General features: G+C 55.5%; 2 protein-coding genes across 6 annotated transcripts in view; one reads left to right on the top strand and one right to left on the bottom strand.

The window, feature by feature from the left end:
* The window catches only part of Dot1l (DOT1 like histone lysine methyltransferase), a 39,543-nt gene extending 16,609 nt beyond the window's left edge, over positions 1-22,934 (top strand). Inside the window, exons 6-29 of one of the 5 annotated variants that reach the window (XM_052165630.1) lie at positions 895-989; positions 1,362-1,424; positions 5,461-5,516; positions 6,241-6,320; positions 8,775-8,843; positions 9,309-9,415; positions 10,014-10,055; positions 11,005-11,112; positions 11,210-11,441; positions 11,673-11,786; positions 12,161-12,252; positions 12,335-12,436; positions 12,641-12,778; positions 13,004-13,129; positions 13,287-13,771; positions 13,859-13,994; positions 14,465-14,611; positions 15,443-15,572; positions 16,072-16,649; positions 16,855-17,060; positions 17,754-17,818; positions 18,065-19,015; positions 19,623-20,253; positions 20,964-22,934. In XM_052165630.1, the coding sequence (XP_052021590.1) occupies positions 895-989; positions 1,362-1,424; positions 5,461-5,516; positions 6,241-6,320; positions 8,775-8,843; positions 9,309-9,415; positions 10,014-10,055; positions 11,005-11,112; positions 11,210-11,441; positions 11,673-11,786; positions 12,161-12,252; positions 12,335-12,436; positions 12,641-12,778; positions 13,004-13,129; positions 13,287-13,771; positions 13,859-13,994; positions 14,465-14,611; positions 15,443-15,572; positions 16,072-16,649; positions 16,855-17,060; positions 17,754-17,818; positions 18,065-19,015; positions 19,623-20,218 (4,718 nt within the window). In that variant the 3' untranslated portion in view covers positions 20,219-20,253; positions 20,964-22,934. Of the gene's footprint in view, positions 1-894; positions 990-1,361; positions 1,425-5,460; positions 5,517-6,240; positions 6,321-8,774; positions 8,844-9,308; positions 9,416-10,013; positions 10,056-11,004; positions 11,113-11,209; positions 11,442-11,672; positions 11,787-12,160; positions 12,253-12,334; positions 12,437-12,640; positions 12,779-13,003; positions 13,130-13,286; positions 13,772-13,858; positions 13,995-14,464; positions 14,612-15,442; positions 15,573-16,071; positions 16,650-16,854; positions 17,061-17,753; positions 17,819-18,064 lie in introns of all 5 variants that reach the window. The other 4 variants (XR_007974655.1, XM_052165628.1, XM_052165632.1 and 1 more) reach the window with 4 other exon arrangements.
* Positions 22,935-23,480: 546 nt separating this feature from the next.
* Positions 23,481-25,591, bottom strand: Plekhj1 (pleckstrin homology domain containing J1). Its single transcript, XM_052165640.1, has 6 exons — positions 25,490-25,591; positions 25,318-25,385; positions 25,181-25,247; positions 24,100-24,190; positions 23,960-24,023; positions 23,481-23,891 (listed from the first exon to the last, which is right to left on the bottom strand). Exons 1-6 carry the CDS (start codon positions 25,581-25,583, stop codon positions 23,781-23,783), a joined length of 495 nt encoding a protein of 164 aa, XP_052021600.1. The 5' UTR covers positions 25,584-25,591; the 3' UTR covers positions 23,481-23,780.
* Positions 25,592-25,615: the final 24 nt, after the last annotated feature.

Below are 25,615 nucleotides of genomic sequence, written 5' to 3'. Positions count from 1 at the left end.
TACCAGTCACTCATTAAGAAACAGCCAGATCTTAGGGAGGCATTTTCTCGATTGAGGTTCCTTCTTCCAGATAACTGTAACTTTTGTCAAGTTGACATAAAACTGTCAAGTACAGGTCATCTCTCCTTTGCCTAATGGAGTGGGATAGGACGTAGAGGCTGGAAAAGACACAGTTGCTCTCTCTAGCTCTTTTAGAAGCACTAATCTAGCTGTGAGGGTTGAGCCTCCTGGGTCCCTAACCTTTCAGAGCCTGTCCTGAGGCACTGTGGCCTAGGGGCTCACTCTGTTAACACCGTGGCGGGCGCCTTCCAGCCAGGCCCATGTCTCTAAAGTGCTGTGTGTCTGGGGCTTTTCTAGCCCATGCTTCCTAGCAGCAGCTATTTATTACTGAGAACACTGTGTCAGGATGGTCAGGAGGCCCATGTGTGCTGCTGGAATTATGGAATTGGCTTGCAAGTGGGGGTGGGGTGTGTGTGTGCTGGTAAGCTGCATCCTCAGAGCCTCGACCCTTGACCTAACTTCTCTGCCCGCAGCCAACGGGTGCCAGTCACCAGCTCTTGCAACTTCTGGCGTTTCCCATCCCTAAGCAGACATGTTAGGTCAGGGCACCTGCCGACCTCAGTAGTTAGAGCCATCCAGGAGATGACTCAGGTGAAGAAGGGCCTTTCTTAGGGCCATTTCCATATGGGAACAGCCAGGCCTTGCCAAACTGCTGAGGGTTGCAGCTTCATACGTGACATTGTGGGTACTGGAGTGGCACAGGCATCCTCTGGTGGGAGCTCTGTGCCTTTGAATGGCTTTCTTTCTGACACCAAGGAACGTTGTCATGTGGCTGAAGCCACTGGGTCTCTGTGGAGGTCACACAGACTCTGACGTGTGTCTCTCTGGCTGAAGGTGTGGGGCAGGTTGTCCTTCAGGTCGCTGCAGCCACCAACTGCAAACATCACTACGGAGTGGAGAAAGCGGACATCCCAGCCAAGTACGCGGAGGTGAGCAGTCACATGTGCTTGCTGCTTAGGGCCTCTCTGTCTGGGTACATCTTCCAGGCCAGGAGTGACTGTGTTCCTGGTGGGAATGGTCACCTCCTCCCTCATGGAGAGAGATCCTATGGGTTGTTAGGGCACATTCCTGTGGATGTGCCCTCCCCAGTTTCCCCCCCCCCCCTGAAGAGGTTGAGGATCTTGGGGCTCTGTTGAAGGATTGGGACCTATAGCCTCTGGTTGCCCCCCTCTCTCCGCCCCCTCTCTGCAGCAGGGTCACTGTAAATATTGTCTTGTCCACTCTCATTCTGCTGAGCCTGGGGACCTCCCCTGCCTTGGCCTCCCAGAGTTTGTAACAAATTGTATGCCTTTTCCCCCCAGACCATGGACCGAGAGTTCAGGAAGTGGATGAAATGGTATGGAAAAAAGCATGCAGAATACACAGTGAGTGCCATCGCTCCATGCCCTCGGCCTCTGTCCCAGCCCAGCCCCTTCCCCTTCTTCTCTCAACCACAGTCAGTTTTGCCTAGTGACCATATATGGTCTTCTGTGGCTATGGTCCTCTGTGACAGCGAGTGCAGTCTCTGGAGCTGGCTGTCAAGGCCTAACTGAGCCGTGTCCTTCCCTGCTCTCCTGGCCTGGGCACCCATTCTTAGACAGTACATGCTGACCATGGGCCATGGTGGCAGATGCTTAGCTTGGTAGAGCTGAGACCCGCCAAACTGAGCTGTACTGCAGTATAGCCTGTGGCATTAAGGGTCTAAGGGTTAGGACTGTTGATGCAGAGATCTGGTTAGGCCATCTTGTGGGCTAGCTGGGAGGGACAACCTGCAGTGACTTTCTCTGGTGCCTTTGTGCGGTAGGTGGGCTGAGGTGGGCTGATACCCACTCTCCTCTGCTTTTCTTTGTCTGCCACCCTTCCTGAAGTGGGACTTAAGAGCTGCCCATCCTCGCTTCTTGGTGAAAGTCTCCCTGGAGGCATTTGTCAGGAGAGATCCACTTGATGCCTGTGTCTGGGACCCATGGAAAGTTCCCAGCTGGGTCCAGGTTCCTGAGACTGTGCCTTCCTCATGCATACATTAACTGGGATGCCTTCCTCATGTACTTTAACTGTGATGACGTATTTTGCTGGGGACCCACAGAAGAGTTGTTGTTCAGTGCCCCAGCTTTCAAGAAGACCCTGACGGTCCTGAGTGGCTTCTTTGTCACGGTTTCCTCCTCAGCTTGGCCTTGTTGGATGACCTGGCCCATATGGTGGAAGCCCACAGTGTAGCTGGCAGCTGTCTGTCATGTTGGCTAGTGTGTTGGTTCCTCATGGGCTCAGGCTCATGCTGGTGGCCCTTGGCTTATGGCTGGGAGTCCGACTAAGGGAAAGGATGGTTCTTGAGGCCTTGGTGACTGTAACGCACAACCTGGCAGCAGGAATAGAGAGAGAGTGTGGGCTTTTGCTGTGTCCACTCTGGCTTCCCATGGTACCTTGAGTGACCGCCAGCCTTTTCCAGAAGGCTGTGTAGGCACCTGCCTGGCCTGTCAGCACCTGCCTGGTCTGTGCAGTGCTATGGCTTTGATGTTGTGTCTGTTTGGCAAGCTGTGAGCCCTGCCTTTTGCTACTTAGAAGCAGGCAGGAGGAAAGCCAGGGGAGCCTAAAAATAGCCCAGAACTGCCTCATGCCAGAGATGCTGCCACCCACCACACAGTGCCTTGTGCTTCCCGTTTGTCTGCTCACCTGCTCCCTCTAGTGGCCGAATCCACCCTGGTTCTTCCCAATCCACACCACCTTCCAGGCAGGGCTTTTGGGGCTCCCCTCTCCCATCCTCCAAGGGCCCTAATCCAGTTTGGGGCATACATTGGGCCATACTCATGTCTGCTGACCGTGCCTCTGTACATTCTTGGGCTTGGTGACGTCAGGTGACTTTCCATCACCCTTGCAGCCACAGTTGTATAGTGTGTAAGTATTTCCTCTCAGAGGTGCCTCTGGGCTGTGTGTACTGACTCTGGAGAGGATAGTAGAGTAGCCCGTGACTCCTGGAATGCTGGCTGCAGCTTGCCTAGGCATCCCCATCATAGGAGTTGGGTGTGCCAAAGTGTCCCATGGGGAACCAGTCCTGCTGAGGTATTCCTGAAGGGAGTGTGTCTAGGACTGTATCTGGGTCTTAGCACCTCCCGTCTCGTGTGCTCCCGGCTGAGTGGATGGGCTCTTGCAGTGGTTGAATCTGTGTCTGGCATGGCGACTTGGGTCTCTCTCACTGTAACCTTTTCTGGCATTTTCCAGGCTTCTCTGTCATTTTCCACTCATCTCATAGACGCTGGCCTGCCGCCTGCTCCTCCCCTCCCCCTTTACCTTTTCTGTGCTAGTAACTATGTGTGTGCGATTTCCTTGGGAAACCAACAGTGACCGGCTCGGTGATCTCTGAGTGAGGGTTTACTTAGAGGGGCAGAAATGACAGCTTCATCTCCAAGGCCCTCCCCAGCATGGGCGATGGCTCCCAAAGCTGGGTCCTGGAGTGTACTGCACAGCCTGCAGGCAGTGTGACAGCTGGAGAGTGTCTGTTTCAGGTGGCTCAGGGCTGAGCCTTTTCCAGGCAGCTCAGCAGCTTGGCTGGTGTGACAGTGTCTCTTAGCGACCCTTCTTGCTTCTATGTGTTTGGGGAGGGAAGGAAGGCCCAGTGCTGTGCTTCTTTTCTTTACTGAAGAGGCTTCCCTGCAGGACAGCTTGTATCCTGGCCACATGGCCAGACTTTGAGAGTCCTTGGCCATAGACGAGCTGTCTCCCAGGCTTCCTCACCTGGCCTGCCAGGACAGCACTGGGATCTGCAGGGAGAGGAATGCCGGTTCTACGCTTGACATGGTTGCAGGGTGAGCTGCATGGACAGTGGGCTCCAGAGGCTATAGCAGGCAGGCATTAGATTCCTGGAGTGGAGTCATCCCTCTGCCATTCCTACAGCTGCAGCAGCAGGACCCAACTGTCAGCCACAGGCAAGGCCCACAGAGGAGCCAGGGAGGCCATCAGGGCATGCCGAACTCTCCCTGGAATTCTTAGAACATACTGTAGGGTGTTCTCATCCAGAAACTCAGAAATCCAGCATCCAAGGTGTAAGTGGACACACAGCTCAGCTGTTCATCAGCTCAAGCCGCACTGTAGGAATGGTGTGGGGCCTTGATTTCTGACTCTAGTGGTTTAGATTAGAAGCCTCCTCCTGTTGGGGGAGTTAGAGTCCCAGAGGCCAGATCTACTAGGGTCCAGAGATTGCTCTGCCTTTTGGGGGACTTGACTCAAATCCCCTTCCCTAGGCCTGCCTGTTATATACAGCAGAGCAAAGAATAGTCAGAAGGTCATTGAGGGGTAAAGAGACGGGCCTGGCCTAGGCATATGCTCAGGGGCTGTTGAGCCCACAGGGGCTCTGGCTGTCCAGGCCTGCTCTGCATATGGCTCCTCTGCTCAGAGGAGGCTGTGCAGCTACTCCTGGGCAGGTTCAGCCTTGTCCTAGCAGGGTTGGAGGTAGCTTTGAACCTATACCTCTGTGGGTACCCCATCACTCCACACAGTGTTGTGGGCTTCTGTCATGACCCAGGTATGGTTAACATCCGTGTCTCCCCTCAGCTCCTGATATTCGTAAATCCACTTGTGGTCAGTAGATTTGCCTGTCGTGGTGCCCTATATCTTTCCTGTAGTGAATGAATCAGAGTCTGTTCGTTGTCAAGTGTCCTAGCATGTGGACAGACTATGCAGTATGTCTGTCTGTCTGTCCATGGAAGTCCCTGCCTTTTCGACTTCATGAACCCCGAGTACTGTGACCTCCGTGTAGGGCAGATTGTTTTCTCCTAGGGCTCTTGCCCAGCACCTCAGCAGTGGTCTTCAGAACACACAATGCACACTGCTTGGCTCTCTGACTGTCACGGCTCTGGGCAGTTAGGGTAGAAGCTGTTTCCTTTCAACACACTCATGCCTAAGGAGGTGGAACAACATCGGTGCTGTCGGGCACAGGCAGCAGGTCCGCCTGCTTCTGGGGGCAAACCATAGTTTTGGGGTCATTTGTGCGGTAAATGTGGGTTAACCCAAGATATACTGAGGCTACCTCATCATCTGCAGGCACAGTCATGGTGGACAGTGACAAGGGACAAGGAATGATTGGTCCAGTGGCTTCTTAACCACATAGATATGTATCGTGTCTGTAGGGTCAACAAATGGCCTGTGTGCTGCTGTTCTTCTGGGGACATGGTCCAGGGTGCAGGGAGGGCTGGCTAGCCATGGACACAGTACTATGGCTGCTCACCTGGACCCATGCCAGCCTCTTGTCTCTCCCTGAGTGAATACTGCTCCCCACTGGGGTTCAGTCTCTGCTTTCTGTAGAGCTGTCCCCTGGCTGTCCACGGTCACCTTCCCATCCCGAGACCCAGCTCATTCCATGGCTCTCACAGTTGTGGGAACTGGGTTTGAACCAAGCAAGTCTGTGAGTAAACGTGTTCCTTTCTTTCTTAGCTGGAACGAGGTGACTTCCTCTCAGAGGAATGGAGGGAACGGATCGCCAACACGAGGTACGGCCGACTGTGGGCTGTGCTGCTGGCTGTGCTGGGACCTCTGACTTGCTTTCCAGATGTGGGTGGCTGCTGTGGAGGGCAGGGTGGGTCTGCTGCTTTAAGGGTGCCAGCTACTTCCTGGTGTTGACTTGGCTGTGGCCCCTATCATGCCCTTGTCTGTTTGGTCCCATCTGGGGTGCAGCGAGTGTCCCCTGTGCTGGTCCCCTTGAACATCTGTGCTGTCTCTTCATGGGGTCAATCTGTCAGGGTTCCAGGTGATTTGAGGCCTCACCCCTGTTTTCTACTGGGGAGTAGTGCCTGCCTGTCACATTCATTGCACCTGCCTGTCAACTGTTTCCTTTTGCCCATACCCTGTATCTACCCTGTCTTCTGTGGACAGTTCCATCCCTGAACTCTGTGATAGGGGGTGCTTCCATGAGCTCTCTTTATTTCATAAGCGCCAGTATTCAAATATGGCTGGGCTAGATTTTTGGCCCAGGCTTGCAGCTTCCTCTGTGGGGCAGTTTGTGCTTGTCTTCTCTGTGGGCAGTTTTTGCCTGTCTCCTCCTCTATGGGGCAGTTTGTGCCTGTCTCCTCTCCCTGCTTTTCTGCTTATTCTGCTCAGCTCAGGTGGGTGGGCAGGCGGGGACAGCGCCTGGCAGGGACCGGCGGCAGGCTGTGTCCAGGCTGGGACTTCCCATACACAGCCTCAGTTTTACTGAACTGGAACATTGTTTTGCAGTGTTATATTTGTGAATAACTTTGCCTTTGGTCCTGAGGTGGATCACCAGCTGAAGGAGCGATTCGCAAACATGAAGGAAGGTAACGCATCCACAGGCCTCGTAGCACCACCCTCTCCAGGGGAACATGCAGGCACATCAGTTTTCCTTGAGAGGTCCCCAGCTCCTGGGCTAGATGGCAAAAGTAAGGTCCTGGTGGCCAAAGGCACTTCCTGACATATCCCAGACAGACAGCAGACGGCTGAAAGGCTAACCCAGCCAGAAGCAGTCTCCCGTAGCCCTGTCTACACCAGGGCTCTTTGCTTGTGTATGGTATATCTGTACATGTTTGTGCCTATTAATCTTTCATGATGGAGAGTTGCCTTTGACTGCTTCAGAATGAGGGGTTGCATATAGCACACGCTGTCCCTTGCGGAGGGCCAGAGCTGTCTGCCCTGTGGTGTCTGTACTGCACGCTGCTGTCACGCGGCAGGGAGCAGGGATACCCAGACTTTACAGCCTCTTAGCCGTCACAGATATGCCAACTATCTGCTGTGGGGTCTGTCCTTAGCCTCTTCCATGCTTTTAGAAGTAGTTAATTTGGGGTGCTGGGGTTGAGCCCAAGGCCTTGTATGCTCAGCAGACAATCCCACTGAGCTTCCCTCCTGCCTTGTTTCCCTTCTTAATCCCTTGGTTGAGATAGGGTCCCACTGTAGGCGGGGTCTGGCTGAGACCCAGGCCAGTCTTGAACTTGATCACATTGGACATTACCACCTTAGCTTGTCTTATGTTGTCTGTTTGGAGTCAAGCCTGTGACTTTGTGAGTCATCCAATCCTGTCTACTACCTGTTTCCTAAGGGCCAGTAAGTCCAGTTGTCAGGGGGTCCAGGCTCTGATGACACAGCCAGCCTAAGCCCCTTCCCTGCCCACAGAGAGCCTCGGTCCCCGCTGCTGACTGCCGCTGTAGTGCTGTTCCTGTGTGCTCTCTGTGCTGTATAAACACCATGACCAAATGCATTCGCAGAGAAACAGGGTTTTGGGTTTACACAGCCAGTCACAGTCCATCATCAAAGGGAATCACGGCAGGTACTCCAAACAGGAGCCATGGTGGCCTGTTTGGACATGCTCAGCCACTTTTTGGACAGACACTGCTCGAGACCTTTTCTGGGCCTCCCACACCGGCCTACAGGCCAGTCTGATGGTGGTGTGTTCTCAGTTGAGGTTCCCTCTTCCTAGATGGCTCTAGTTTGTATCAAGATGACAAAAACTATCCAGCACAGATACCTACTTGTGGTGTTCCTGGGTCATTCCATCACTGCTTAGGCTGCTTGCCTGTGTCCTGTTTGCCTGAGAGCCTGTAGTCATTGCTGTTTTCCCACATAGTAGAGACAGGAGTCTGACCTTGTTCTGCCTTAGGCCCTTTTGCTGGTGGGCAGGACTTTAAGTGGGGCTAGAAGCCCCACTAATACACTCAACCTGGTGTGGGTGTGTGGGGGTGGGGGTGAGGGTGTTGGTGTTGGTGTTGGTGTTGAAAAAGTAGTTCAGACTATCTCAGAACAGTGTGGCCTCAGCTTCCTGGAGCAGTGCTGGGATGACAGATATGTACCACCAAGCCAGGTAGAGGCCTTTGAATGTGTGGGTGTGGGGCTTAGTCCTGTGCAGCGTCCAGGAGCCCAAGGCAGGTGGTGACTTATAGAACTCTCATGCTGGCCTGCACTGCAGAAGACAGTAGAGCCGGCCTAAGCGTCATGATGCTCTGTCTGTTTCAGGCTCCCCTCTCTACCACACTGCTTTCTTATATAGAGAGAAGAGTCTGCTTCATTCATAAAAGTCAGGCTTGCTTTTGTTGTTTTAAGATAGGGTCTTTTTATATAGCCCTGATGGTGATAGAACTCTTTGTAGACCAGGCTAGACTACTTTCTGTCCACCTCTACCTTATGCTGGGAATAAAGGCATGCACCTTCACACCTAAACTGCCTGTGTAGCTGTCATAGGTTTGAATGTAATTAAACTCTTTGTGGTTTGGTGTGACTCTTTTTGCCTCTTGGAACTCATTTCTGATCCTGTCCCCTGCCCTGGCTTGTCACATCCCCAGCCTCAAGGACTGTAGTAACTAATCATACTCCCAACTCTGTTTTTAAAACAGGGATATTGCTGCTTAGCCTAGTTTTGTCTTCAGACTCTTGCAATTCCCCACTCTTAGCTGCCAGAATGCTGGGAAAACCACTGAGCCACCATGCCTGTAGGTCTCTTCTTGTTGGGTTTTAAGGGAACTGCTGCAAGGCAGGCCCATTTGCCCAGCTCCTGATCCTGGTAATGTGACTCACAGCAATCTCCTCCTGTGCCCTCTGGTGCCTGGGTGCCACCGCGGCCCTGTGATCCGGGTACTAAGTTGTTACCATGATGCAGGGTAGGTGAGCTTGAGTGGGGTTCCACAAGAGCCAGCATCTTGTAGGCTAGCACTTCTCACTCGGCTCCAGCCCGTGCTTGAGTTTATGTGTGTACATGTGTGGGTTGTGTTTTTAATATGTGGCAGTGACAGGTTTCTGTGTTGCAGGCGGCAGAATCGTATCCTCAAAGCCCTTTGCCCCTCTGAACTTCAGGATCAACAGCAGGAACTTGAGTGGTAAGCTCTGGGCCCTGTGGTACGCGGGGTCAGTGGTACGACCAGTCAGATGGGGCTCTGCCTGGCAAGGGGGACGTTCAGCTCGCTGCTCCCCAGCTTCTGACCAGTGTACATCATCCATGTTGCCTTTTAATATGTTTCTTTGAGAGGAGATGGACTCCAGGAAAGGCTTCAGGGTGCAGAGTCCTGCAGCAGGAGCCAGCCTTCCAGCGGGCCTCCCTGGGTTAGGCAGTGGCTTGGCCCAGCTCAGACTCTGCATGCTTGCTTTGACTCTGGCTGATCTCGAGGCCTGACCCCATTTTTGTGGACTTGCCACCTTGTTCCTGAGGGGCACCAGGTTATTCACCTGTCTCAATGGCTGGGCAGGCTTTGGGGATGCTGCTGTACAGGCTGCTTGTGGGACATGAGCAGGAGCGCAGGATTTAGACCTCCTGCTGAAGTCCTGATCTGATGCTCTTCCCATAGACATTGGCACCATCATGCGTGTGGTGGAGCTGTCACCCCTGAAGGGCTCTGTGTCATGGACTGGCAAGCCTGTCTCCTACTACCTGCACACCATTGACCGCACCATAGTGAGTCCCCACTTGACACCCTACAGAGTGGGAGAGAGTCAGGCCATGGCCCCGGGCAGCTCTGGGTCTTGCTTGGTCCTTGGTTTTCCTGACAAATAGCTGCCATAGCAGTCTCAGCCCAGGAGTGTGCTGGCCTCCCCCTGTCAGAGCCTGTGTGTGAGCCTGGGTTCTGTTATCTGTGTCCTGGTAGCCTCTGGGCTTCTAGAAGCAGCGTGCTGATAATGTGCATTGTTCTGTCTTCCTGGGACAGTGCTGTGAACTGGCAGCTGACAGGTAGCAGGAGCTTTGACCTGCTCATCTTGATATGGGAAAAGAGAGAGAGCCACACAGGCTCCTCAGCTGAGAGACGAGCGCTCCCCGTGTTGCTAGTGGCATCACACGTAGGTCCCAATGTGCTATCCAGTGTCCCCCAGAGGCCCTAGCCTGGGTCCTTAGCAGTCACTGGAGTCAAGGTTAGCTGCCTTGGTGCTCCAGTTGTGCCGCTCTGGGTGCTCACTGCTGTGCCTGGCAGCTCATTGGGACGCAGCGTGTCTTTGTGGTCATCCTGTGTCCATGCCTAGGGCCCACTTCTAACAAAGCCTTTTCTTTTTCTCTTTAGCTTGAAAACTATTTTTCTAGTCTGAAAAATCCAAAACTCAGGGTAAGTTTGCATTTCTCTTGACTCTGATCCTACACAAGAGCCATGGTGCCTAGCTGTGCATGTTTGTAGTGTATGTGGCCAGAGATCCCAAGTCCAACCAGGGCCCCTGAAGGCCCTAAGCTCTTTTAATGGGTTGGGTCCATGATTCTGTGAGTGATGGTCCTGCAGAAAGTCCAGGTGCCAGTATATTCTTTGACACAGTGTCGTGTGTCCCCAAGTAGGGTGTGTACTAACAGTTGAGGGTGCTTGTGTCTACAACCCTGGAGGGCTGGGCATTGTACTCCATGGCAGGTACTTTTCTAGCCACATCTAGGCATTTGCCTGTCCCAGGGATATTTAGAGGTGGGCTATTGTGTGCCTTCCTTGGGGAGATGTAAGCCAAGGTCTGTTTAATGCACATGGGCACTAAGAGCAGAGCCTTGCAGTCTACCAGCTGGTGCTGGGTGAAGTGCTAAGCTGTCAGCAGTATAGGAGTGTAGCCACCACACAGGCAGTTACACCTCCACTAAGGAGTGCATCCCACCCAGGAGCCTAGAGTTTGAGGGTCTGAGCCTCGGTCAGATTCCATAGGGCATGCAGGTGTGTCCCTCGTGAAGGCCAGAGCAGCTGGATTCAAGTCATAGTGGCTGTGTTGAGGCAAGAGGACATAGGTCTTTAATGTGTGGTTTGGCTTTGTCTAGCTCTTTGGCAACCCTATCAGTTGGGTCTCTCTGTTGGCTGGCATTTCCCCATGAGCTGTCATTGCCATGTGGTCCTGCAGCTGTCAGTGCAAGGGGCATCCTGGGCCACAGCACCATGACAGGCTCATATCTTCCCCACAGAGGAGCTGTGGGGCCCAAGTCATGCACTAGGACTCTCCCACGCGTGTTGCATGTGTGCCTGCTTCATTCGTGCTGGAGCAGAGTTGGATCCTCCAGCGTTCTGGACACTTACCCAGCACTTCTTTCAGGAGGAACAGGAGGCAGCTAGGCGCAGGCAGCAGCGTGAGAACAAGAGCAATGCGACCACGCCCACCAAAGTCCCTGAGAGCAAAACATCTGCTGCCGAAGCCCCCGTGGTAAGATGGACACCTTGTCCAGCATAGGGCCCAGGGCTGCTAGGTGACTGGGGTGCCACTCTGCTGTGGCCCTTACCCGCCTGCCTGTGTCCTCCAGGATTCTGGTGCTGAGGAAGAAAAATCAGGTGTGGCTACTGTCAAAAAGCCATCTCCCTCCAAAGCCCGGAAGAAGAAACTGAACAAGAAAGGGAGAAAGATGGCTGGCCGGAAACGGGGGCGGCCCAAGAAAATGAGTGCTGCCAGTGCTGAGCGCAAGTCCAAGAAGAGCCAGAGTGCACTGGATCTCCTGCACTCTCCGCCCCCAGCCCCACCCTCAGCCTCACCCCAGGGTAAGCCTCTCTCTCTTCTGCATGGCAGAGTGGGTGAGAGTCTTGCCCACCCGAGTCCCCATTCGCGTGACTGGTACTCTGCCTCGTGCCCGGCCTGCCACTACAACCAGGGTGGAGCCCAGTGTGGGTTGGACCCCATAGCTGCTTCAAACCCTCACTGGACAAATGCGTTGCCCACAGTAGTGTGGGATCCTGGTTGGTAGCCGATGGCGACCCTTCTCTCTCCTGCAGATGCATACAGGGCCCCTCACAGCCCATTCTACCAGCTACCTCCGAGCACGCAGATGCACTCACCCAACCCACTGCTAGTGGCACCCACCCCGCCTGCGCTGCAGAAACTTTTAGGTGGGTCATAGCTCTGACCTTGAAGCAGTTCTGTGGGGGCTGTGCAAGTGGTGGGGCCCCAGTCCAGCCCACTTGCTGCATGGCCTGGCTTATGTTGGCCCCTGTGAGTAGCTGAGACTGACTCACCTCAGGCATCCTGGACCATATCTGGGGACCTGTGAGAGCCATCACAGTGCTTGGGGGCTTTGTAGAACGACTCACTGCACCCAGGAGGCTGGCAAGTCTCTTACTTGAAGGACAGATCTCCTCGGGGTTTAGGGCTGTCCAATCTGCCAGGAGGGAACCTCCCACAGTGTTAAGAAAAGCTGACATGACTGCAGGATGGTCCTGCATCAGCCCTGCTTTACATGCTGTGTGTGTGTGTGTACCTCCAGAGTCCTTCAAAGTTCAGTACCTGCAGTTCCTGGCGTATACGAAGACCCCGCAGTACAAGGCCAACTTGCAGCAGCTTCTGGACCAGGAGAAGGTGTGCGGGCTCTGCCTTAATGTCAGTCTCAGCCTAGGGCTGCCTAGGGCTCTGTGCTCACCTTCTCCTTCCCTCCTCGCAGGAGAAGAATACACAGCTGCTGGGCACAGCCCAGCAGCTCTTCAGCCATTGCCAGGCCCAAAAGGAAGAGATTCGCAGACTGTTTCAGCAGAAGCTGGATGAGGTGACTTGAGGCCGCCTGTCCACTTCAGCAGATACTTGACCCAGGGTTTGGTGGGGCAACCAAAGATAGCTTCCCTTGTCCTTTTGGAAGCACTGACATGGAATTGCCTTGGCTATATTCGGTCAGAGCTGTAGGGTAGCTGTCATCTTTCTTGTTCCTATGAATTGGGACTCTACTCACCGTGCTTTGCCCTCTCATCCCCAGTTGGGTGTGAAGGCGCTGACCTACAATGACCTGATCCAGGCCCAGAAGGAAATCTCTGCCCACAACCAGCAGCTGCGGGCGCAGTCAGAGCAGCTGGAGAAAGACAACAGCGAGCTTCGGAGCCAGAGCCTGCGGCTGGTGTGTGGGGCTGCCACTGCGGGGTGCGCACGTGTGGGAGGAGGAGCACTTGATTGCCCACTCACTGGACCAGAGGTGTGCTCTGGCGCCAGACTTGCTGGATTCTGCATGGTCCCTCTTGTCATGGTCCTGTACTGTGTCACAATGCACAATCCATTGCACTGCCCAGGGAGCCTGGCCCTCGCTCCCTTTGGCTACTGAGACTTTCTGTTCGTATACCCACAGCTCAGGGCCCGCTGCGAGGAGCTGAGACTTGATTGGTCCACACTGTCCCTGGAGAACCTGCGGAAAGAGAAGCAGGCCCTGCGGAGCCAGATCTCAGAGAAGCAACGGCACTGCCTGGAGCTACAGGTAGAGTATCAGTGTGATGCATCAGACTCCATCTTCACCCTCCGAAGGGCATCTGTGATGATGGACAACGGGGGTGTGCATGTCCTTGGGCCACCATGTGCCACCTACCCTGCTGGGTGGAACCTGGGCTGCTCTGTGACAGCTTCCCATCCTCTAGATCAGCATTGTGGAGCTTGAGAAGACCCAGCGCCAGCAGGAGCTCCTGCAGTTGAAGTCTTGTGTACCGCCAGATGACGCTCTGTCCCTGCATCTGCGTGGCAAGGGAGCCCTGGGCCGAGAGCTGGAGGCTGACGCTGGACGCTTACGCCTTGAGCTGGACTGTGCCAAGATCTCCCTGCCACACCTCAACAGCATGAGCCCTGAGTTGTCCATGAATGGCCACGCTGCCAGCTATGAGCTCTGCAGTGCAGCTAGTCGGCCCTCATCCAAGCAGAACACCCCCCAGTACCTGGCCTCCCCCTTGGACCAGGAGGTTGTACCCTGTACCCCTAGCCACAGTGGCCGGCCTCGGCTAGAGAAGCTGTCTGGCCTGGCTTTGCCTGATTACACCCGGTTGTCACCTGCCAAGATTGTGTTGAGGCGGCACCTGAGCCAGGACCACACTGGGGCTAGCAAAGCAGCTACCAGTGAGCCACACCCTCGGTGAGGACAAGTGCGCGTAGTGGCTCTGCCACTGTTGCTGCCATGTGCCTGCTGGGCATGGGCAGAGTGACCAGCCTTTCATTGCAGGCCAGAGCATGCCAAGGAGAGCAGCATTCCCTACCAGAGCCCTGGCTTGTCCAACAGCATGAAGCTCAGCCCCCAGGATCCCCCGCTGGCCTCCCCGGCAACCTCGCCCCTCACCTCTGAGAAGGGTGGTGAGAAGGTAAGGGCTGCTCCAAAGAGGCTGCCATGTGAGGAGTGATTGAGGGCGTGCGGTGCGCCCAAGGGCGTCCTCATCTGAGGGATGCATGGAGTGTAGTGTGGAGACCTGGAGAGGAGATGGCGACTCGCCTCCCTTAGGTGTCCTTGGGGGACTCAGAGGGAGACACGTTGGAGGAGGGTTTAGTGAGTTGCTTGGGACATCTGGAGTGGTGCCTAGGATTCGGGTTCTCCACTTTATTTACAGAGATGGGATGAAGTTTGGGAGGAGTGGGCAGGGTCCTTGTAAGGCCTGGCCACAGTGACAGGTCTCAAAATCGGGAAGAAGGATCTAGGGAGTGTGTGTGCACATTGTCTTCAGCTTCACACTAGGACCTTGCAGGAGCTACCAGCCTATGACCTGAGGATAAAGTTTCTGGGGTGGGTCTGGCTGAGCTCCCCAGGCCTGAGTGACACGTGGCTATCTATTGGCAGGGTGTGAAGGAGCGTACCTACAGCAGCCATGGGGAGACCATCACCAGCCTACCTGTTAGCATTCCACTCAGCACAGTGCAGCCCAACAAGCTGCCCGTCAGCATCCCACTGGCCAGCGTGGTGTTGCCCAGCCGTGCCGAGAGGGCGGTGAGTTTCCAGACCAGGTGGAGATGGTGGAGGTAGCACTGGCTGTGGTTGGTTTTAGGAGCAGCCTTGGTCTTTATGACTTTATGACTGTCACATGCTGTTGAGATTGAGCCCGGAACTGCCAATTCCACAGCTAATGCTGCAGCCATGTAGTTAGGTCCTGGGTGTGTTTTGTAAGAAGCAGAAGCAGAGAAGAAAGAAAAGTCCTCTTAGGACGGTATTAGCCACTCAAGCAGCAGGGTCAGGCATGGCCTGGGCTGCTGTTTCTGATAGCTGACTAGGTCAATAATGAGTGACCTGTTCACAGAGGTGGGCTAGGCAGACAGTGTGACCCTGCCTTCTGTTTGCTGAGGATGCTGAGGATCTTGTCTGTCCCAGGTTGGATTGAACTGAACATGTAGTTGTGTCTGGCCTTAGCTTGGGACCATCTTATCCCTGTCCCATTCCTTGTTTTTTGTTTGTTTGTTTGGTTGGTTGGTTGGTTGGTTGTTTTTTTTTTGTTTGTTTTTTTTTGTTTGTTTTTTTTTGAGACAGGGCTTCTCTGTAGCCCTGGCTATCCTGGAACTCACTCTGTAGACCTGGCTGGCCTTGAACTCAGAGATCCTCCTGCCTCTGCCTCCCTAGTGCTGGGATTAAAGGCATGCGCCACCACCACCTGGCTCTCCGACTCCTTGTTAACCTGATGTGACCTGGCCTTTTGGCTTGGACTCCTGAGCTGAGCACGGCTCTGTCCTCTGTGGCTTCCCCTGCCCTCAGCCCTTCTGCCCTGTTGCCTCCTGCTGGGCTTGCTGCTCTTGGCCCTGCGCTCACCAGGTGGGTTCTCTCTTGCAGAGGAGCACTCCCAGCCCTGTGCCACAGCCCCGAGACTCCTCATCCTCACTTGAGAAGCAGATTGGTGCTTCTACCCATGGTGCAGGGGGTGCTGCAGCAGGAAGCAGAAGCCTCACCATGGCGCCCACAGGTGACCTTTGCACCCCTGCCCCATTGGGGCTTCTCCTGGGGAGGAGGGAGCTGCCATTGTGGGACATGAGGTCACACAGCAGGTAGCCCTGAGGTTCTGAGCCCAGTGTCCTGTTTGGGGAAGGTAGAGGACTAGTATATGGCTGTCCCTTGTGGACTTGTTTTGGGCTAGGGCCAGCCTGGTACCTTTTCCTAAGGGATGCTTAAAGTCTGGACCATTTCCTGTGCTGGGGTCAGCCAGGCCTTGAAGGTTCAGATGGCTCACAGCAAGGGCAGGTGTTTGCAGGTCACTGAGGTCAGGAGGCTGCCTCCTCTTTGAGCCTGGCCCACCCAGACCTGCTGGTGCTCTGAGGCCGGCCTCAGAGCCCTGTAGCCCCTAGTTCTTCTAGAAAGCTGTCCCTGACCTCAGGTTGTCCCTCCCAGGATGAGGTGTCATCATCACCCCACCGGTATGCTTAGCTTTCTTGTCTTCCTTAAGAAACTGCTATTTTCATTAATAGGTTTCTATGCTGGCTCAGTGGCCATCAGTGGGGCCCTGACCAACAGCCCAGCACCTTTGGCCTCTGGAATGGAATCTGCTGTCTTTGATGAGTCCTCTGGCCCTGGCAGCCTCTTTGCCAGCATGGGATCTCGCAGCACACCACCACAACACCCGCCTCTCCTGTCGCAGTCCCGCAACTCAGGCCCTGCCTCTCCTGCCCACCAACTCACAGCCAGTCCCCGCCTGAGTGTGGCCACCCAGGGCTCGCTGCCAGACTCCAGCAAAGGGGAACTGCCTTCTGATCCTGCCTTCTCAGACCCAGAGAGCGAAGCAAAGAGGAGGATTGTGTTTAGCATTTCAGTTGGCGCCAGCTCCAAGCAGTCACCTTCCACCAGGCACAGCCCCCTGACCTCTGGCACTCGAGGGGACTGTGTGCAGAGCCATGGGCAGGACAGTCGTAAGCGCAGCAGAAGGAAGCGTGCGTCAGCTGGAACGCCTAATCTTAGCACGGGTGTGTCCCCCAAGCGCCGGGCTCTGCCAACTGTCGCTGGTCTCTTTACACAGTCCTCGGGGTCTCCTCTTAATCTCAACTCCATGGTAAGTACAGCACTGTAGGGCAGGGGGAGCAAGTGCCACTCATGCGGGCTGCAGTCCAGCAGGACAGATCCAGAGACATAACAGCTAGGGGTGGGCGGCAGGGACAATGGTGGGCTCTCTCCTCTTCCTACTACTTGTACTTTTACAAGGTCCCCAAGACCCTAGCCTCAGCATGTGGCTCATCTGCCCTCCCCTGACCCCGTAGGTCAGCAACATCAACCAGCCCCTGGAGATTACAGCCATCTCATCCCCTGAGAGCTCCCTGAAGAGCTCGCCCACCCCTTACCAGGACCATGACCAGCCTCCGGTGCTCAGGAAGGAGCGGCCCCTGGGACCACCCAATGGGGCCCACTACTCACCACTGACCTCAGATGAGGAGCCAGGCTCTGAGGACGAGCCCAGCAGTGCCCGGTGAGCATGGAATGGGCAGCTCTGCAAGGGCTGCAAAGTCTTGGACCAGGCACTGACTCTTGTCACCCAGCTTTTCCATCCTGACCTCTGATCTGGGTAGTGTTCTTACTGGGCGTTCGTTACCTTTGCTTTTCTTGGTGAATGAGGACTGGGCCGGCATGTCCGTGAGGCCCTCTGTGCCTGAGCCAATATGTGCCCCCTTCTCCCCACCTACACTGTATGCCCAGCAGGCCACTTGAGCATTGATGAGGTTCCGTCTGCCCACCTTTTGAATGTCCTGGTGGAGTTACTACTGCATATGTGAATTTTGGTCATGCTTTGACATTGAGACCAGGGCCAAGATTGCCATCCACCCAGTGTCATATTCCCAGGGCTCTGACATTCATACTGACCCACCAAGCACACCACTATAGACCATCGTGGAGTAGATATGCTGCCTGCCACTAATATGTGCCTCTCTTGCTTTAAGCTCTGCGTTCGGCAGGGCTGGGACAGCAAACTCGCTCTCACAGGTTGTCTGCTGGGGACACACAGCTGTCACCATGCACCTGGATCTTCTCCCATAGCCCACACACAGACCTTAGTGCTGCCAGTTGCCCAGATTTACTCTGGCTCTGTTCCTTTATTTCCTAAGAGTCTTCAGATCCTCTCTCAGCACACAGACTCACCTAAATGACCATTTTCTTTGCACAGAATTGAGAGGAAAATTGCAACAATCTCTTTAGAAAGCAAATCTCCCCCGAAGACACTGGAAAATGGTGAGTTTTCTGGAGCCTAAAGGTGGGGGGAGCCCTGTGCCCAGGGCAGGCCAGCCTGGGACTGCATGCTACATGAATGGTCTGAAGGGTAGGACGAGAGGCCTTCATGTTCTAAGCAACAGAAGTCTCAAGTTGCTTGTGCCTCTTAGAACCCCTCACCTCTCAACATCCCTGCCTGGCACCATGCAGTCAGCCCTGGGAAGCAGCAGCCCAGGTCTACTCACGGCCACTGACTTCTCCCATCAGGTGGTGGCTTGGTGGGAAGGAAGTCCGTCCCCTCCAGCGAGCCTGTCAACAGCAGCAAATGGAAGTCCACCTTCTCACCCATCTCTGACCTGGGCTTGGCCAAGGCTGTGGACAGTCCGCTGCAGGCCGGCTCTGCCCTGAGCCACAGCCCCCTGTTCTCTTTCCGGCCATCCCTGGAGGAGCCTGCTGCTGAGGCCAAGCTGCCCACCCACCCAAGGAAAAGCTTTGTGGGCTCTCTGAGCGCAGCTGAGGGGCCGAGCCCTGGCACCAACCCTGCCAACGGCCTGGCCTTCAGTGGGGGCCTTGCTGCAGATCTCGGTTTACACAGCTTCAACGATGGTGCTTCCCTCTCCCACAAGGGCCCCGATGTGACTGGCCTGAGTGCCTCCCTAAGCTTTTCGTCCCAGAGGGGCAAGGACAGTGCGACAGAGGCCAACCCCTTTCTCAGCAGGCGGCAGCCGGAGGGCCTGGGTGGCTTGAAGGGTGAGGGCACCACAAGCAAGGAGTCGGGAGAGAGCCTGCCCCTGTGCGGGCCCTCGGACAAGGCCTCACTGCCACACAGCAGCAGGGCCAGCAAAGGCCGGGACCGCGAGCTGGACTTCAAGGGCGGCCACAACCTCTTCATCTCTGCTGCAGCTGTGCCTCCAGGTGGCCTCCTTGGTGGCCCTGGTCTTGTAACTGTGGCTTCCTCTGCTGGCAGTGCGACACCCGCTGCCCAGGCTCCCCGGCCTTTCCTGAGTACCTTTGCCCCTGGGCCCCAGTTTACTCTGGGCCCCATGTCCCTGCAGGCCAACCTGGGCTCTGTGGCCGGCTCCTCTGTGCTACAGTCCTTGTTCAGCACGGTGCCAGCTGCCGCAGGCCTGGTGCATGTGTCATCCACTGCGACCCGACTGACCAACTCACACACCATGGGCAGCTTCTCTTCTGGGGTGGCCGGCGGAACCGTTGGAGGTAGGCAAGGAAGGGCCGACTTCTGGCCCCAGTCTAGGAGCTTAGTCCCTCACCAGCCAACTAGAGCTTCCTTCCAAGGTCTCTAGAGGGATAAGGCCTCACAGCTATCAGTGGGAACTGTCGGCTGCCCCGGGCGCCTGCCGCGGTGCCTGAGGAGGAGACTGCTGGCTAGCCTCATAACACATGCCTCTTGTTTTCAGAAGACCACGGTGCACTTAACTAGGGCAGTACTTTCTTCTGGGGCCTCCCCTGTTTGAGCAGACCACCCACATGCCTCATGGCTGGTCCGTGGAAGTGGGCCTGGTGCGAAATGAGTCCAGGAGGGCCTGCTCGGACTGCTCAGACGCAGGGTGGAGCGGAGCCTGCGCCACAGGCCAGGCGTGGTGCGGTGCTGGCTGGGCAGGGGCGGGCAGGTGGGCCCGAGGGGCAGGGCCTCGGCCTGACAGGTAAGTGTCCTCACACTGAGCCTCCTGCTTGCTGCTTGTGCCTGCGCTTGGACCAGAGTCACGCTGTCCTCTGCTTCTCCCTGCTGGTGGCTGTGCTCCTCTTGCTTCGCCTGCCTGGACCGTGCCGCCTGTTGAAGCTGCTTTTTCTCTCCTGTTTACAGGTGTCTTTACCCACGCGGTGCCCTCCGCCTCTGCTCACCCGTTTGGAGCTGGTGTCGGCAGCGGGGCTGTGTGTAGCAGTGCCACGCTGGGCCTGAGCCCGCTGCAGGCGGCGGCCAGCACCTCGGCTTCTTCCTTTCAGGCCGCGGCCTCGGTCGAGACTCGGCCGCCCCCTCCACCTCCCCTACTTCCTCCTCAGCATCTCGGCCGGCCCCCTGCGGGTCCGCCGGTCCTCCATGCACCCCCTCCTCCTAACGTCGCCTTGCCTCCTCCGCCTGCGCTGCTGGCTTCTAACCCTGAGCCAGTGCTTCTGCAGAGCCTGGCCTCCCTCCCGGCTAACAACGCTTTCTTACCCCCTTCCTCTGCCGCCTCTCTGCAGCCTGCTAATGCCTCTCTATCTGTCAAGCTCGCCTCCCTCCCACACAAGGTCTCCCGCCCCTCCTTCACGGTGCACCACCAGCCCCTGCCCCGGCTGGCCCTGGCGCAGGCCGCGCCCGCCGCCCCACAGGCCAGCACCTCGGGGCCATCTGCTGTGTGGGTTTCCCTTGGCATGCCGCCTCCTTATGCCGCGCACCTTTCGGGGGTTAAGCCTCGATAAAGACCTTGCTTAGCTAGCAGTTCATGTTCTGTAAGGTAAGGCTAGAGCCAAACCGTCTTTCCTCTTACCCAGAAGACGGCTGGCAGGGCTCGGCAGATGCCTGGGATCCTGAGTGGTAGAGATGGGAGGCTAAGGGAGGTAGGCAGGGCCACCACTGTGCAAGAGTACCTGGTCCTCAGCCCCCCACCTAGGGACAGCAGAAGTGATGAGATTGAGTGTGGTAGACCAGAGCTCAGGGTAACCTCCATGCACCGTGAGGCTCCCAGCCTGTGGCGGTTCCTAATGATGGGGTTGCATTCTTACCTTCAGCCTCCATCCTCAAGTCCTCCTGTGCTGAAGAAATCAGGGCTAGTTGGTGGGTAAGGTTCTAGGCTAGCCATGGGCAGAAAGCTGCCTGGAGTAGCATGGCATCCTGGGGCAGAGTTGGTGGGCCCACCTACCTCTTGCTGGACAGAGGTTGTGGAACCCTGCCTGGCTGTCAGCCATCTGGCCTTCTCCATTGGGTATGGCTGTATGGTGGCAGTAGCCTGGGCAGAGAGGGCAGCCTGACCATTGCCACCTGGAGGTCCTAGGGCTCAGACCTCTCCATTTGACCTACTCTGGGTACTCAGCAGGGCAGACCTGGAGGGGGCTGGGCCCACTGGTGACTGCCAGAAATGCCCCCCTATGCCCTTGTGTCCTGCTGGGCAGTTCAGCTGAGGCATACTTACTGAATGTACCTAACCTATGTCCCTCCTCCCTGCAGGTAATTAGGACTTCTACTACCTCAGCCACGACCTATGCAAGGACGGTGTGGACCAAGCCTGCTGCCTGCCAGGCCGGCGGAGCCGGACATGGAGCCACTGTGAATCGGCGGCACCGCAGGAGGTGCTGGACTGGTCCACTTTGTACTGTCAATAGTTTTAGATAAAGTATTTATCGTTTTTTTTTTTTTTTAAAGTATAAGCAATTCTGACTTACTTTATTCCATCAAAGTCGTCCAAGGCAACCTCTTGAGACGTCTAAGTGTCTGTGAGAGAGAATAATATAAAGACTTGGCCTGCTGGGCTGGCCACGACGAGGACTCTGACTCTGTCCCGGTGCTATCTCACCAGCAAGCCAATGCCTGCCCATCTCCACCTTGGCCCTGGGTGCTGCCCCAAACATGGACTGTGGCCAAACAGTTCTCAGATGTGCCCCCAACACCTTGTTCTGACACCAAAGGCACGCCCGGCATGCCCGATGGGGGCTGAACTGCGGTCCCCCTTCTCGGAACTTGCCTGCTGTCACTGTGAACACCCCACTGTTAACCCTGTGGCTTTGGGCGTGCCTTTGCAGTGGGTGCAGACTGGGCTGGGGCAGGAGTCAGGGGTTCCCAGCTGGGCTGAGTGGTGCTGACAGGTGAGGAGGGCCACTACTGCAGGGCTCTGTGGTCCTGTGACAAGTGCATTTACTTTGTATTTCTTTGCTTTTCTGGCTCGGGGCATGCTGGTCAGGTGATACAGGGCTGGCCCAATGTGGGTCCCCTGGCATCTGTGTATAAGAGAGTCACATGATCAGTGACAGTATTTTATAGAGATTTGATGGAAGATTTATAAATTTCATAGACTTGACTGCATTTATTTTTAGATTGTATAATGCACAGTGAACTTTAAGGAAAAGGAAAGAAAAGTGAGGAGGAAAAATACTTTTATTTATTCAAATGCACAAAAAAAGAAAAACTTGGCACTGGCCAGGGACCCTGCAGGAGCGCAGCCCAGATGTGCTGGGTTGCCCAGGGCCTCTGGTCACTATGGGCATCGCCTGCCTGTGTCTAGGAGTTGCTTCCTGGTCCTGGGGATAGGTGCACTGGGAGTGACAGCAGAAGTCAGGGCTGACTTGACTTTCTGAGATGGTCCTGACTGCCCTCAATGTTGCTCACTTCCAGTCGTGGGTTGGTAGGCTATGAGGGGAGAGGCCACTTTGCCCCACCCCCACCCCAACCTACTTCCCAAAGTAGTTGTGAAGACGGTGCTGGTGTCCTCTTCCCGCCCCTCCCATCCTGCGATGGTGCTCATGGTCGGCAGGCCTGTTTCTGTGCACCACAGCTAACTAAGGTGCTGCAGAACAGGGTGGCCAAAACAAAAGCTAGCAAATCCCAGGCCTGGAACAAAACCCTGAGTGAACACTGTACACGCCGCTTGACCGCCCGCCCACCCGCCACCCTGGCAGCTGCTGCTCCAGCAGTTGTTACCTCCACCTTACTTGAGTGTTAGGGGACAGACACTGCATGTTTATGGCCCAATGGGCCACAGGTGCTCCGGGCACAGCTGCAAGTCCTTTCCTGAGCCCATAAGAAACAGGAACCCACAGTAAACTGACAGTGGTGCATGGTGGCCCCAGGCACCCTGTGACTGATGGGCATAGTGCAGGGTAAGGCTGTCTTAGTCATCCATGCCACTTCAGCCCAAGGTTGCTGCAGGGCTTTGAGCTCAGGAACTGATAGAAAGCCCTACAGACTGGGACCACCACTCCCATGCTAGCCCAGAACGGGACACACCTCCCAGTTCCCATCCTCAACCTACACAGCTTTGATGACAGCCTGGCCTGTTTGTAACTTGATGCAGCATCGCTCTGTCTTGTAATGACCTCTGTACTTAACGGGTGCGTTGTTCTCTTCCCTTGGTTTCCCCAAGGCATCTCACACATTGTTGCTGCCTCTAGACACAGTATAATAAATAAAGCCGTTTTCACTTGAGCCAGTTCTCAGTGCCAGTCTTTCTTTGCCTGTTTATTGTTGTCCAACCTGGACTGGAAGAGCAGCATGCCTACCTCTTGTGAGGCTGACAGTGACTCCCAGAATTCCCACTGTGGGAGGACCCAGTCTCCCTTAAGAATCCAATCCTCCCTGAGTTTAGACACTTGAGTTTGGCAACGTTTAGAAAGCCCTTACCACATGGGCAGAACACTGCCCTTCCCCATCAGGGTCACCTACAACTCCCACTTATATGTCTACTCTCTCCCAAAACGCAGGGATGTTTCCACATCTCTGTAGTGATGGTGTCCAGCCCAGGGTCAGACACACTGAGCAGATGCTTGTGCCCCCCCCACCCCCAACCCCATCCTGCCTACACCTGCACTTCTGAGTGTGCCACCAGCCCAGCTTTCCTGATGGTTTTGTTTTTCCAGACAGGGTTTCTCTGTATAGCCTTGGCTGTTCTGGAACTCAGAGGTTCTCTTCCCTCTGCCTCCTAAGTGCACATCAGCCTGTGTCCCTCCCCCCTCTTTTCCACTCACTCCAATGTGGCTCAAAAAAGAGGTACCTTTATTAAAGAGCGGGCTCAGCACTGAAGGCCAGCACCCATAGCCGGCTCTATCAGCAGGAGTGGGGTTCACAGCTTTATCTAGCATTATACATTCATCTGGCACTGGGCAGGGAACCTGTGCCAAGCACAGTCCCTGGATGTGGACATTGAAGGGGTGTTGGCAGGGAGATGGCATGAAGAACGAGGACTGCAGACCCTGCCACCACCTCTAGACCTTTGAACAGATGTATTTAAACCAATGAAAACACCTCCCAGGGTAGCCAGGGGCCCAGAGAGAGTTAGTCCAACACATCTAACTGGGAGCCAATACAAGCCGTCCGCCCATCCTTAGGCAGGCTATTCAACTGGAACCTGGCCTCCTCAGAGATGCCGAACTGCTCCAGGGGGTCCTGTGGAGGGTATGGTGGCTGTGAGCAAGGCCAGGAAAAGCTGCCCCAACCCCTCCAGCCCCACAAACCTTGCCAGTCATCTTTCTGATCTCATTCCTGTAGAAGATGAGGCTCCGTCGCATGTATTCGTAGCTGGAGGAAAAGGCTGGGCTCACTGGTCACGTTCCCCCATGTTTCCACCCAGCTCCCAGCAGTTCCTAAAGCCCACCTGGCCCGCTGCAGAGCCTCCATCCATTCCTGACACTGCTCTTGGCTACAGCATTCGAAGTGATATTTCCTGCTGAGGTCTTCCACGAAGCCTGGAAAGGGATAAAGGAAAGGAGCCACCTCTGGTCAGTGTCCAGTTTGTCTACAACCTGCTGGCCACAGATCCCAGCTTCCTCTCACCAGGGTTTCAAACTGCACCTTCTCCTGTCCTAACAGCAAGCCATTTTCTGCCTGTCACGGGCTGGCTTTGTCCCCCAGAATCCTGACTCTTGAACCCACAAATAGTTGGGTTATTTGGAATAGAAGTGGCTAAGGCCATTAGGGTTGTGCCTAAACTGAATGGAAAAAGGCTGTGGGAGATGGCTCAGTTATTAAAGTGCCTGTCATGTAACCCCAGTATTCATGTCAAAGAGCGGAACGAATACACCTGTAACCTCAGTGCTGAACAAAGAAACGGAAGGGTTCCTAGGGCTTGCTGGCCAGTCAGTATAGCTTAAAAATAAGTCCCAGGTGGGACTGTGGTCAAGCAGGTAGGACCCTGCTGCCAAGCCTGATAATCAACGTTTCATGATGGAGACCTACATAGTGGAAGATAAGAACCAACTACACGAATTTTCCTTTGGCCTTACTGGCATATTCACACCCCAAAACACGAGTGCAATAAGCAGAAAATAGGAGTACAGATAGAGAACCCTACTGGATGATAGCGGTACACATGATGGCCAAATCTCTACAAGGTACTGTAAAGTTCTCGCCAGGGAAGAAGGCTGACAAGTGCCGCGTCAAGGCCTTAAAGCTCTGCCCGCACCCCGCCGCCTGTGGCAGAGAAGGCGGCAGAGACCGTTTCTGCTATACACACCAAGTTCGCAGGCTGCACCTCTCTCAGCTGGGAACGGGCAGAGGGTCGGGGAAGAAACTTAAGACGAGAACCAGACCCAGTGGGCACTGAGTGACAGCTGAGCCAGTCCTGGGCCATCAGCGGACGTGAGATCCAGGACAAACGGATGCTCCTACGGGAGTAAAAGGGATCGGGGGCGCGGAGCAGAGTCCGGGGTGCAAACAGTGGGGACCAGAGTACTTACTGATGGAGAAGCCGCCCGGCTCTTCCTGGGCCACTCTGCAGCGCTCCAGCAACAGGGCTCCGAGGGGCTGCGCGAGACACGGCCATGAGCGCCGGACTCCGGGCCGCGCGGGTCCCCCGCGCCCCCCACGCCCCTACCTCGGCTTCGTCCGGGCGGAAGTAAAAGAGGAAGTTGACCACCAGCTTCACCAGCCGCCTCTTGGCCACTGCAGGCACAGGGCGGTCGTCAGCGAGGAAGTGTTCTTATTCGCCCACCCAGGAACCGCTCCGGCCCGCCCAAGAGCCCCAGCCGCGGCCCCTACGGGCTCACCACTGCCCTTCTTGGGGCCTCGCATGCCCAGCTCAGCTGCCATCTCTGCCGGCTGCCGAGACAGCGCCTGCAACTCTTTCTCGTTGTACCGCATCTCGCCGCCGGGATCCGCGCGAACAAAAACGC

The sequence above is a fragment of the Apodemus sylvaticus genome, chromosome 20, assembly GCF_947179515.1.
Source record: "Apodemus sylvaticus chromosome 20, mApoSyl1.1, whole genome shotgun sequence".
NCBI lineage: Eukaryota > Metazoa > Chordata > Mammalia > Rodentia > Muridae > Apodemus > Apodemus sylvaticus.
The sequence above is the reverse complement of the archived record's forward strand: the minus strand, read 5'-3'. Positions and strand labels throughout refer to the sequence as shown.

Excerpts from the sequence above, each read along its gene's own strand:
- Plekhj1 (XM_052165640.1), bottom strand. The coding sequence starts at position 25,583 with ATGCGGTACAACGAGAAAGAGTTGCAGGCGCTGTCTCGGCAGCCGGCA. Across the intron at positions 25,386-25,489 it reads AGGCCCCAAGAAGGGCAGTG|TGGCCAAGAGGCGGCTGGTG; the intron begins GTGAGCCCGTAG and ends CTGTGCCTGCAG. Across the intron at positions 23,892-23,959 it reads TCAGAAAGATGACTGGCAAG|GACCCCCTGGAGCAGTTCGG; the intron begins GTTTGTGGGGCT and ends TACCCTCCACAG.